At 40.5% G+C, this 13,858-nt stretch overlaps 1 protein-coding gene across 1 annotated transcript in view; it reads right to left on the minus strand.

The window, feature by feature from the left end:
- The window catches only part of COL15A1 (collagen type XV alpha 1 chain), a 119,374-nt gene that overhangs the window by 35,581 nt on the left and 69,935 nt on the right, over positions 1 to 13,858 (minus strand). Inside the window, exons 13-16 of the mRNA XM_069853840.1 lie at positions 13,369 to 13,437; positions 9,465 to 9,509; positions 3,944 to 3,979; positions 3,771 to 3,854 (exon numbers count right to left, since the gene is read on the minus strand). Of these exons, the coding sequence (XP_069709941.1) occupies positions 3,771 to 3,854; positions 3,944 to 3,979; positions 9,465 to 9,509; positions 13,369 to 13,437 (234 nt within the window). The remainder of the gene's footprint in view (positions 1 to 3,770; positions 3,855 to 3,943; positions 3,980 to 9,464; positions 9,510 to 13,368; positions 13,438 to 13,858) is intronic.

Raw genomic sequence — 13,858 nt, forward strand, 5'->3', positions numbered from 1 at the left:
ACCCGGTTCTCTTGCATGTGCTTCATGATAGCACTCAAGGTCACCTGTTCCATGACTTTCCCTGCCACTGAGGTCAGACTGACAGGCCTGTAGTTCCCTGGATCCTCCCTCCGACCCTTCTTGTAGATGGGCACAACATCAGCCAGCCTCCAGTCCAGTGGAACTTCCCCAGTCAGCCAGCACTGCTGGAAGATGATGGAAAGGGGTTTGGCAAGCATGTCTGCCAGCTCCCTCAGTACTCTTGGGTGGATCCCATCTGGCCCCATAGACTTGTGAGTGTCCAGCTGGGCAAGCAAGTCTCTAACCACTTCCTTTTCAATCATGGGAGCTTTGTTCTACTCCTCTAGCTCCTGGGGATGTATGCACATGGAACAACTTTCCTTAATATTAAAGACTGAGGCAAAGATGGCATTAAGTACCTCAGCCTCGTCCTCATCCTTTGTCACAGATGTTCCTTTTGCATCCAATAAAGATGGAATATTGTCCCTGGTCCTTCTTTTACTATTGATGTATTTATAGAAAGATTTTTTATTATCTTTCACAGAATTGGCCAGTCTGAGCTCTAGTTAGGCTTTAGCCCTCCTGATTTTTCCTCTGCATGATCTCACTTCCTCCCTGTAGTCCACCCAAGACGCCTGTCCCTTCTTCCAAAGCTCATAGACATTCCTCTTCTTTTTAATGTCCCTCCAGATCTCCCTGCTCAACCAAGTTGTTTTTTTTCCCTGTCAGCTCATTTTCCGGCACATGGGGACAGCTTGCTCCTGAGCTGCCAGAATTTCCTTTTTGAAGAGCTCCCAGCCCTCTTGGGCTCCCTTGCCCTTAGGGACTGTCTCCAATGGGATTTTATCAACCAGCCTTCTGAACAGTCTGAAGTCTGCCCTCTGGAAGTTTAAGGTGGCTGTTCTGCTAACCCCTCTCCTCACTTCACCTAGAACTGAGAATTCTGCCATCTCATAATCTCTTTGCCCCAGGCATCCTCCAACCATCTCCTCCCCTACAAGGCCTTCTCTGTTCACAAATATCAGGTCCAGGATGGCAGCTTCCCTTGTCGGCTCAGTTGTGTGAGGAAGTTGTCTTCCACACACTCCAGGAACCTCCTAGACTGCTTCCTCTCTGCTGTATTGTACTTCCAGCAGACATCTGGTAGATTAAAGTCTCTCACAATGACAAGAGCGAGCGATCTTGAGACTTCTCCCAGTTGTTTGTAGAAGAGCTCATCAGCTTCTTCTTCTTGGCTAGGTGGTCTATAACAGACTCCCATCACAACACCTGCCTTCCTGTGGGCTCCTCTGATTTTTACCCACAGATATTCAATCCTGTCATCACCATAATCAAGCTCAATGTTATCAAAGCACTCCCTAACATAGAGGGCTACCCCACCACCTCTCCTACCATTCCTGTCCCACCTGAAGAGTTTATACCCTGCCATAGCAGCACCCCAGTTATGTGAGTCGTCCCACCATGGTTCTGTGATGACAACTAGGTCATAGTCTCCTTGCCCTACAGTAGCTTCCAATTCCTCCTGTTTATTGCCCATGCTGTGTGCATTGGTGTAGATGCACTTCAATTGGGCTGTTAATTCTTCAGCTCTCGTAAAAGGAATAGTGTTCATTCCCAAATGACTGGTTCTTGGATTATATAACCCATCAGTGCAAATTACATCTTTTCCATCACAAGATGTACTCACCCCCATTTGCTCTGGGCTGATATACTAGAGGCCCTTGCCAGTAGACCATCTCTCAGGCACTGGAGTGCCATTTCCAGGCTTACTCCTGTCTAGCCTGGCTTTATCCCCCTCCAAAAAGATTGCACTCTTCACATACTGCTCCAGGTACATTGCTATTTATCTTATTTCTTGATTGTCCAAGCAGCTTTAATAACAACAATACAGCAACATAACTTTTCAACACATCAAATCAGTTCAGAAAGTGCTGACTGCAAAATAAGGACACTTGTTTTTCATGTTTTCTTCACTGTTACAAAGATGAAGAAACAGTAGTTTTTAGTGTCATTGTCTGGGTTCACTTCTAAATAAACCTTCATCTTTGTATCCAAATGGCATGAATATGCCCTCATTAGAATTACAAAAAGAACACAGGAAATGCAAAATCTTTTTTACATTTGCTGTACACTCCCAACTTTAGCCTTTCTCCAGGCCTTTCATTCAGTTCTTGTACCTAAGCTATGGATGAATAACGGCAGCAATAGATAATTGTTTAAAAGTTTTAAATTTAAATCCAGTAAAATTTCTCTAATAAAAGTTATTTCTGTGCTGTCTCCAACTAAATTGAAGTGATAAAACCATAGCAATTAATATGTCTACTGTTTATCATGATTTCATGTTTATCATGTTTATACATGTTTATCATGTTTATCAGTGCATGAAAATGCACTGAGTATTAGAGATTATGCTCCAGAAGAGTGAAATGGTCAATATAGGATGAGAAATATTGATTTTGGTATTTTGGAATATCAAACAGCAGCAAACTAAGGGACATTATTTTTCACACAGCAGCTCAGAGCAAACTTCCTGATCAACAGCAGGAGGAAACAGAGGAGGCAGAAAGCCTCTGAGATGCACAGTGTTGGTAGGCACTACAGAAGCCTGGAAATGGCTAAGTTCCACTGCAGACCTCAGGTTTATCTTACCATGTCTTTTCACAGTGTCAGAAGTGGCTCCTGATGGAATCAAATCCCCTCAGTTCATGTAGGGACCAGGTTACATGAGGAGGAAACCAAGGTCCACTTTTCAGTGTAGTTCAGTCAAAGTGCAATTGGCCAGATACTGATGAGGCTTGGGTCTGAGCCAGTTAATCATGTCAGATCTTAATATTTCAACAACACTGAAACTGTACCAGTTCTTTAATTTGTTTTGATCAAGCAGCATAAAATCTATTTAGTTGTAGCCACAGAGCCTATTGTAAGAAAACTTATTTCCAACCCTGATAGATCAGTCCCTTGCACATAGCCCAAGAAGTGTTGTTGTCTTTGGCTATTCAGTGGTTAAATGAATGAACTAATAGACTCTGGCCTGGAGATTGATCTCTCTAACTGCCCTGTGGTTCACTTAGATTGACCTCTGCTGCTCCACCTACATCAAACCAGTGTCCACATTGCAACAGCTGATACTGGTATTTATTTTAGTTCTGTAATTCCAACTACAATTGACAGGCCTACTTGCAGTAGGTCTTTCCATATCTGAAGCTAACTACACGAGATGAGACTTAGTCAACAATATGTATTTGGATAAGCTAATCCTCTATCTCAGCAAATGTATGATATGCAAAGGTCCTGTTCTACAAAATTTGTGAGGTAAATAGAAACTCAATGTCATATATAGTGACATATACTTACACTCACACACATTTATCAACTGTATCAAAATCCAGCATGTCAAGTCTCAAATGACTGCTTAACACTATTGAGGATTTGAATTATATCATAGATGGCTCTTACTGTCCTAGCCCAGAACACCAGTTTGCTACAAATGTACATAACGCCACATGTATTATGCATTGCACTTTTACTGTAAGAGAGCTTACTTCTTAAACTCCGAGGTATTTTGATAAGGAAATAGGTTTCCATATGGGTTTGCAATATACTATTCCATCTTTTCAAAACAAATCCACGTGATACAGAGACTTTTTTTTGTTTTGAGGAGTAGACTTATGACCTGAATATTGATAGCAGAATTGGCAGTTTGCTAACCCCTTGTGCCCTCTTCTCTGTAAGCTGAGTTAGAGACTTCAATGCTTGACAAACACGCTTACCTCAGGTATTGCTATGATTGGTCCTGGTGGTCCTGGTGGTCCAGGTGGTCCCACAATACTGTTTCCGTCTTTTCCTGGTTCACCCTATTTCAAAAGCATTACAGGTAGAAAATTTTACAAAATACTGCATTTCACATAGATTCTCAGAAAGGATGCAATTCACACAATCTCACCTGAGGTCCTGCGTCACCTTTCTCCCCTTTGGGACCCTGCATGTGATAAAAAAAGTGAGCATAAGTAACTTAAAAGGAAAACTTTTTAAAAGGAAAACTGTGTTCTCTAGCTTCACAAAAAAGCCCAACAGTACAAAATTATTGATCCTCAGTGCTCTCAAACCACAGACAGGGCCAGCTAGTTTCAACTTAGACCCTCTGAGATTTAATGTCTAAAAGTTTAGAACTCTCCCAGCACATCTGAGAGAGTTCACAGATGACCAAGAGCAAATGGACACACAACATTTCATTAACTGAGTATTAACACAACAACCCTGTTTTTTACTGCACTGAAATCAGACATGCTTGGCTGCTCCTTCCTTTTCAGCGTTAACCCCCTCAGTCATGTCCAGGATTGCCCAGTAGATTGGGCAGAGGAACACAGGTGAACTAAACAGCCATTTTTCAGGCAGGTTATTTCTAAATTAGGGCAGCCCCTCGGTACAATTTACTGTTCAGGGAACACAGACAGCTCGTCTGGCATGAGTGAAAAGAAGGTGGCAAGTGTCGAGATGTAGGACTTCCCATCTAAAGATCTCTGTAATCCTTGAGGCTTTTAAATGTGAGAAATACATTAACGTCACCTATGAGCCTGTTGGCTTTCCTCTAATTAAAAGTAGAGCTGATTTCTGAATAATTAAGTGTAAAAGGAGCATCAAAAATTGGAACTAGCCTCCTGAGATCTGTATTACTTTTGACTGGCAATGGAGGCAGGGGCAAGGGACACTCTGCTCCTGTATTTAGTGTCTGAGGTAACTGCTCCAGGTTAAGCCGGACAAACCCAGGCCCGGATCTTCACTTGCTACTAGCAAGTACTGTTAAGTGATCACAGATTATGATAGCCCTGCTCACCACATCTCCAGGATGTCCAGCAGTGCCAGGAAAGCCTGGTTTTCCATTTGAACCTGGCATTCCCTGCCATACAAATACACTGTTATTTTCTCTAAATTGTATTTGGTTTCATACAAGCAGGAGTCAAACGCTCTTGGGAGGGACAAAGTGTGGTTCTGAATGGACATTCACATTAGCCATCTTTGCTGTCTGCTCCTGCTGTTTCCTCCCTTTTCAGAGTAGGTTGTTTGGGGATTTTTAACACAGCTTCATTCATTCTTCCCCACTGCTCCCACCTTGCTTAGCAAAATGGTGAATTCTGTTGTTTCCCCTCAAGACTCCCTGGCTGGAGAAAGAGGAGGGAGAGACTGTGGATGCAGACAGAGGTTGGTATGCGGGGCATAAACTTTGGTAGCCCCTGCTCTGCTTTAATGTAGGACTGTATATTACTGCTAAGAATCTGATCAGTTATGATGTGAAAACCAGAAATATCACTCATTAATGATTATGAAGTTCACCCACAGAAAAACGGATAAAACAATACTCTGAATCCTTAAAGGACTAGATAAACAGTGAACTACATTTTTGGTATTTGTTTTTCTCTGTGTCATATGAAAGAGCAAAGGAAATGACACAAAGCAGACTAATGATTCATCCAAGTTACAGATTACCCAGATTAGTCATGTTTTGTTTTAATAGTTGGGTGGGTTTTTTTTTTCCTGTTTGCTTGTTCAGTTGGTCTTTTTTGTTTGGTTGGGTTTTTTGGGGAGGGAGGTGTTTTGTTTTTGGTTTTGGCTTTTACATAGATAGTACCACGAAAATCATAGATAATTCCATTAAATGATCAGTTTAGCAGCTGTCAGAAAGATTAACTGAATACAATAAATTACAATAAAAGAATAGGAAAACAAGAACACAGAACATTGCTATGCCACTATATATATATACTCATATTGTGGTCATAGTTTGAATTCTGTGCACTGGTTCATTCACATTTCCCATCTTGAAAAGGATAGACTGAAACTACAAAAACTTCAGAGAAGCTCCATGGGAGTAATGGAAGGTACAGAATGGTTTCTATGTGAGGCAAGATGGTGTGAGCTATGACTCTTTATCCTGGAAAACAGACAAATGAGGTGGATGAAGAGTATTGTAAAGGCTTTTAAAAGTAAAGAGTCATCAAGGACTCACTTCTAACAAAAGAAATAGTATGCATCGAATGAAAATACCTGGAAGAGGTTCATGGGTGTGTTGTTACGTTGACAAAGAATCTTGTCCCAAGGATTTGTAAACTGTAGAAGTTTGCAGAGTTTCAAGACAGACATCAAGTTTACTTGAAGAGATCTAGCTGTGATTCAGACAGCATTTCTAGCTGAGAAATTCCCTCAGTCACAAATTGTTGGATTCTAGGAGGTCTCAGGAAAACCATGGTATAAAACTTGTCCTTTTGTAAGGTCAAATTGCATTTAAACATTTGTTCAAACTGCACATGCTTTGACATTGCTGGAGCCAGGATACTGGGATGGATAGAAGTGACACACTGAGAATGATCTAATACTCTACAGGAGTGTCTTAAAGAGCAACAGATTTTCAAAGTGTCCAAAGTAAAATGGTCTTCTCTACTGCATTTCCGGTGAGAGCAAAGAAATTAAAATTAACAGTTCACAGGATGCAAAATCCTCTCCCTTCTTATGACTTTCTACAGAACCAGCGGTATAAAAGATACAAGGTGTACATTTCATTAAGAAAGGTTTTTCTCATTGTTATTTCTATTTTTTCTTGATCAGCAAAACATGTGGCTCAGCAATGAATACTGTTTATTAAGATAATTTCTGAAGCATTCTAATTTTTGCTTTATAGACAAGTGCGTCATAAAGGTGTTTCTGAATAATTATGGCATTTAGGCTCCTAGTCAACTACTGATATTTAGGCATTAAATTACTAGTAAAAATGGTACTTGGGGCTTGCATGTTTTCAGTCCCTGTATCTATCTAAATTTCTGTGTATCTATCTGCAGCAAAGGTAATTGGGCAGAGGAAATAACCTTGGACCAGCAGCATGTCTAAACCAGAATGTTTTCATTTCAGGCATGTTGATACCTGCAAATCAGCTTTCTATGATTACAAACACTGAATAATTTCACTAATTGATTTTCCTAATGAAATTCATTTTGGAAGAAAATATTCAGGATAGGTAAGATGTTTTACTGTAAATACTATATCCAGAGACATCCTTGTTTCTAATTGACCCCATATTTTGAGAATGTAGCTCACTGGTCAATTATAAGAGAACTAAGATCTTTTTTCAATTAGAGGATTGAAGAGACAGAATGATTATTTTTAAATAGCGCTGTAGACACTCCACTTACAATATATGCATGTGTTTCAAATACGTCTGTCACATTAACAATAATAATTACTAGAACAGGGATGACAGAACAAAGCACTTTTATACATAATAATTAAGAAAATAATCTATAGTCTCAAACAGATTAAGAAGAGTTAAACAACTGTCCCATGCATCAATGCATCAGCTTTATCATGCTGATAAATACCTCTGTGAAATGGTAACACTCAAAATATGTACAGCAGATGGAACTTACGGCAAGCACAGTCCTGCTACATTGTTGGGTTTTTTAAAAAATAAACAATCAGATGCTGCTAGAAGACTATGATAATACTCTTGTAAATATATAGGAAGCAGAAGGGTAGTATCAAAATTGTTTTTATCCTGTTTCCTAGAGCAACTCTTGACTTCAGCGCTGCCCCAGGTGAAAGAGAAGCCTTTTATGTTTAGTTTCGTTTTAAATTTTCTTTGAGGACCAGCACCGCCCTCTGCTGGCTTATGCCTGCAAAAGGCACGAAAGTCAGCCAGGGGCTGGCAAAAACCAGCACGAGTACAAGGAGAAGCTTTGGGTGGGATCCAAGAGGAGTCCAAACCAGAACAGACAGGAATAATGATAGAGAGGATAAGAGAGGAAGGAATGGACTCCACCTCCATTCATTTCAGCCTCAACATTGTGCAAAGCAGTGTGAACTGGCTAGTTTCCCTGCCCCATTTGGGGTTTCATCTCTAGAAGCTGCACTGATCCAGAGCAGCAGGTCTAGGTTGCACACTAGTGCACAGGGTAATTTAGACAACTAGGACAAATTTACAGCTTAGGTGGTACAGGCTGCACGTTAGGGAAACTGTCTTTCCAAAGAGGAAAGTGAAGCAGCAGAACAAGATATTCAGAGTTTCTGGAACTTCCCTGGAGGCATTTAATAGCTCAGTGAGACAAATCCATTTCTGATATGATATACTGTTGGTGATAACACCATTTAAAGAGTGATATTGGACTAGGTGACCCTTAGAGATCTTTCCAACCACCATGTCTACAATCTTGTACCTCCCAAGTGGTCAGGTGTGGGTTAGAAGGAGCCTGGCTGCTGGATGATGGACAGGTTCTAGTACAGAAGTAGGCGCTAACAATGGCCTCTGTGATGCACAGCAGACTGGGTGTGCACACCTGGTCTTTAATATGCTGACAGAGCAAGAAATGTTCATTATCTCCCAACAGCATCAAAAGAAGAAAGGAAACTAAGAGGAAAAAACACCTGAAGTCAAATGAAAAACCCACCTTTGAACCTGGTGGACCAATGCTGCCTCTTTCCCCCTGCAAATACTTGATTTTTTCACTCATATGAAAGATTTTCCTCCAGCATTAAGAGGAATAAGACCCAATGGTGGAACTTTTATTAGTCCTACAATCTGAGCTCCATAAACTTTTTGATTGCAATTGTTCTGTAAAACAGATGCATGCAGTATTGCTGGCAATGTGCTTTCAGAGTAGTCAGTGGTGTGTGCTGTGTGTGTTCAGGTGTAAATTTCAGGAGGAGGGAATGGGGGCTCCAACATACTGTTTCACATTTCCAGCTCCCTCAATGATGCTGTCATTTCCCAGGGCAATGAAGACTTTGAATTTAACACCATATTTAAAGTGCTGAAAAAACGATGTCATGCCATACTATTAACCTGACCAGTTCTTTAGCTTTACATAGGAATGTAAAAAGCCTCTTCTTGTCTAAAGCCCCATTCTGCAAATCTGACCTTTTGCCTCTGTTTTTTCATCTCTCTATTTTCTCCTTGTGGGTTGCTTAACCACTAGGAGCATCAAAGTGGAGAATTCAGTCATGACTGAGCTCAGATCAAAACCAAAGCGAAGAAGTCATGACATCTCTCTTCTTGCCTCCAGCACCTTACAGAATGTTTTCCTATCATTTTCTGGGACCATGCCAGAAGGTCTCTTCCTGCAGCTTTATCTTTCTACAGCATACATGGAACCTCTTGGAAACCAGAATGATATATAAATGAGTGACAAAAGGAAACTGCCCGGTGTCCTAAAAAAATTAAACAAAAATGCCATGTTACAACAAGTACCTTGAAATGGAATGACCCAAATGATATTCATCCACTATTCTGGTGTGGACATGAAATAATTTTATTAATACACATTCTGGGTGGATACCCAGTATAAATTTGTTAAATACTTAGTATATGAATGTTAATCAAAAGCTGTTTTGTCAAGGCAAATGCTGGAAATATAGAAGTAAAAACTAAATGCCACAAAACAATAATTCAGCTTTCAGGTGTTCCTTTTTATATATTGTACCTTTGGTCCTAAAGTCCCACGCTGTCCATGTCTTCCTGCAGAACCCTACAAAATGACACTGAATTTACTGTTAAATAGATGTAGCATTTCATACTAAATATCCTTAGGGAAAAGCTAATACATAACTACACCTGTTACAAAAACAATGTTGGAGACCAGCAGTATCAACAGAGAGGTATAAAATGTAAGCACTGCTTTAGATTTGTTGTTCTAAAAAATAGTGCCTTTGTCTATATTATCATGCAAAGAGCTAAAGATATTTTGTCTTGTAAAGACAACTTTGATTTTGTCACTGCATGCTATACATATTTTTAGAAAATATTAGAAATAAAATTGTCCAAATATATTTGTTGCAAAAGATTGCTTTTAATTGCTTGCAATTTTTTTAATTTGCCTCCTTGACTAAAATTAAGATATGCTACCTGTTCAAAAGGCAACATGGCATTGTCATGCTAGTGTAAAAGTAGCTTGAAACAAACATTTGGGAATGAAAATTCCTCTCTTGTCTTTATATGGTGACATCAGTTTTAAAGTACAATTGTGACTCTTTGATGGTAAAATGGACAACAGTTCATTATTGATCATTTTAGAAAGCTGAGACGAAAGAAAAGAATTCAACAAATTTTTCTGGAATATGGAGGTAAGATTCAAATGAATGAAACACCAACAAAACTTGACACTGATCTGTGAAAACCCTGGAAAAGATAGCTGAGCCTATAGACAAAAGAATTTTTACTTCTACTTCAAAACATAACTACTATTTTCTCATAGAAGATTAATAAAAAAAATGACAGATACAAACATAATGCAAATAATTGTAATTTATTTCCTAGCAGCTGCTTTGAGTTACAGTTGTCTGAGAAGCAGATACTCTTTTTTCTCTCAAACACAATCAGGTACCTCTGGAGTTGTTACAGGGTGTAAGAAGTTCATAATATTTTAATGCATTACCAGTGAGAATGTATCACAAATTTCATGATCACAGGAAAGTTCTTATGTGCTTTTTTACTGATTCAAACTTTGTGGAGTGACTAAGCAGCAACAGGAAAACAAAATTCCAGGGTTTTGTTCAGCTGCAATAAGACTTTTTTTTTTCAATACTTATAGCTGAGTGACTTGGAAACAATGTTTGTTATAAAAACAAAACTAAATGTAAGGCTGTCATTTAGGCAGGTCAAAATGGGCAGCCTTGGAACTGGTTTTGGACACCTCATTTTGGACACTAGCTTGTCTCAGCTAACAAATTCTATTCTTATTTTTGTAACTATATTTTTTGTGGCTATTTTTTTAGTATCTAGGGAAAGATATTAAACTGAGTCAGCTATAACTTCAGTGACTCACAATTACTAGCACCTCAAACTAGCACAGTAAAGAGCTTCTAAAACTCACACCTGTCTCCAGTGTTCTGTTCATTTCTGATGATTCATGGAATCACAGAAACAGGGTTGCACAGAGCCTCTGGAGGCCATCTAATCCAGTCATCCTCCTTACGCAGGATGGCCCTGTCCAGCAAAACCCCTCTTCCAAGAATAGAGCTTTCACAACTTCTCTGGCCCCTAGTCTGCACTAACCTCCTAGTGAAGAGATTATTCCTAAGGGTTTAGCCTGGATACCTCAAGCTGCCAATAGTGACCACTGCCCCTTGTTGCACTACCTGGTTCTACAAGGAACAGTTCTACTTCCTCACATTTGCAACTTTCCCTCAAAGATTTGTAAGCAGCTGTTAGATCATGCCTTTGTCTCCTTATTGCCAGACTAAACCATTTGAGCTGCCAGTCTCTCCCCACTGGTCATACACTGAATGCTCCTTGCTACCTGTCTAGCTCTCTGCTGGACTGTCTCTGTCTTCTCCACACCCTTCTTGAAGCTGGGTACAAAACCCCAGATATTCCGTATTTCAGTGCAGCCTCACTAGCTTTGAGTAAAGGGCTATAATAATAACAACTCTATATGTGTTGCCAATACTCTTTCTGGTGTATTCCAGTAAAGAGTTTGCATATTTGCAGTGATAGTGCACTGTTGCCTTGTATTCAATCTGGCATCTACCATAACCTAATGTCATAATAATCAGCACTTCCTCCATACTTGAGCAACAAGACTCATTCTCTCACATTCTTTCACAGCTATGCTGTGAAGGTTTGAATATTTCTTTTGGAGTGAGCACAGGGGCAGGGCTTCCAAAGACCAAACTAGAACAATGCAGGCTGCTTTGGGAGGAGGAAAGCTCAATAATTGCCTGCTTTGGGGAAGACATTATAGGCTGCAGCTTTAATGCTATTGCTAAGAATGAAGATAAATCCAAATAATCCAGTAGTACTAATGCATTATATTCCCATATTCCATACTTGGTGTTTGAAAGTGATCCACATTAGCAAAAATCTCTTGAGATGCAAAGATGGAAAAAAAATAAGTCCCTTCTTCTGGGACATAGCTTCCACACTACTGGGAACATTTTTTTACATTTAAGTGGTATTTCAGATTATGCACATTTGATCATGGTCAACAGCTCGATGTCCAGATGGAGATCCATGGCAAGTGGTGTCTGTCAGGAGTCTGTACTGGGACTGGTGCTATTTCATATTTTCATTGATGATATAGACAGCAAGATTGAGTACATCCTCAGCAGGTTTGCAGATAACATCACACTGAGTGGTGCAGTTGTCACACCAGAAGGACAGGATGTCATCTAAAGGGACCAGGAAAAACTGGAGATATGGGCCTGTCCGAACTTCATGAGGTTCAACAAGGCCAAGTGCAAGGTCCTACTCCTGAGTCAGGGCAATCCCTGATTTCAGTACACAGTGGGGGATGATGTGATTGAGAGCAGCCCAGTGGGGAAGGACTTGGAGGTGCTGATGGATGAGAAGCTGGCCACGTGTACTTGCACCCCAGAAGATCAACGGTATCCTGGGCTGCATCTAAAGAAGCATGGCCAGTAGGTCGAGGGAGGTGATTCCGCCCCTCCATTCCACTCTTGTGACACCCCATCTGTAGAATTGTGTCCAGTTCTGAAATCCTCAACACAGGAAGGATATAGAGCTGTTGGAATGGGTCCAGAGGAGGGCTAGGAAGATGATCAGAAGGCTGGAGTACCTCAGCTATGAGGTCCGGCTGAGAGAGTTGGGGTTGTACAGCCTGGAGAAGAGAAGGCTCTGAGGAGATCTTATAGGGACCTTTCAGTACCTGAAGGGGGTGTACAAGAAAGCTGGGGAAGGACTTTTTACAAGGGCATGTAGTGATAGGATGAGGGGAATGGCTTTAAATTGGAAGGGGGAAGATTTATATTAGACATGAGGAAGAAATTCTTCACTATGAGGGTGGTGAGGCACTGGCCCAGGTTGCCCAGGGAAGTTGTAGATGCCCCCTTCCTGGAAGCGTTCAAGGCCAGGTTGGATGGGGGCCTTGACCAGCCTGGTCTGGTGGGAGGTGCCCCTGCCCATTGCATGGGGGTTGGAACTAGATGACCTTTAAGGTCCCTTCCAGCCCAAACCATTTTGTGATTCTATGATTCTATGATTGGCAAACTGTAATATTTCAGTTTCATTACCATATGCTATTCAACTTCATTTGCAAGAAGGGCATTTATTAGAGTAAAAAAGAAATAGAGAGCTAGATAACATAACCCCCCTCCCCCATTTCATCCTTTAATCTCTCAAAAATATACCGTAGCAGAATCTAAAAACAATCAGTTCCATGTGTCAGAGAAATACCATTCAGATCTTAGGAGTACACAGTTATTTTAATGTCATTCCAGATCAACTGAATCCAGTGAAGTGCAGTGACTGCGAGTGACTGTGCTGTCTGAGGCTATGCATTTCCAAAAAGCAGAGAGGACGACATTTTTGTTTCTAAAAAAAAATGCCAACAATAAAAAACATTCCCCTCCCCCAAAATATCCACTTACCTTTGGCTCTCTTGATCCTGGAATTCTGGACTCAATTAACAGGCCAATGCTACCTGATCCTTCTGCATCCTAATGGGAGAGAAAAAATGCTACAGAATTTAAGAACTTATCTTCTCCGCTGCTTTTTTTCTAACTACTCTGTTTTCCAGAGTCCTGTAAAAACCTCATAAGATACTAAACACAAATATGCACGAAGTTCTGCAGACAGGCTCCACTGAAATGCAATAACGGCATGTTGATCTTCCTTACAGAATACTCTAGCCCTTACAGTCTTGCCAATTTGACACCATTTCTCCAGCACTTCAGGCTGGGTAGAAGCGAGGCAGCATCTCAGTTTTGAATATGCACTATATTTCAGAATGCTGAAGCAGTATTTTTTGTTTTACCTGCTACCTGGCTACTAAAATACTGTAATGACTAGTAAGGGTTACATAACTGATTTAAGGCAGGGAGAACTACAGGCAGTCTTAGAGGAGTAATCATTATTCAA

Source organism: Phaenicophaeus curvirostris, chromosome 3, assembly GCF_032191515.1.
Source record: "Phaenicophaeus curvirostris isolate KB17595 chromosome 3, BPBGC_Pcur_1.0, whole genome shotgun sequence".
NCBI lineage: Eukaryota > Metazoa > Chordata > Aves > Cuculiformes > Cuculidae > Phaenicophaeus > Phaenicophaeus curvirostris.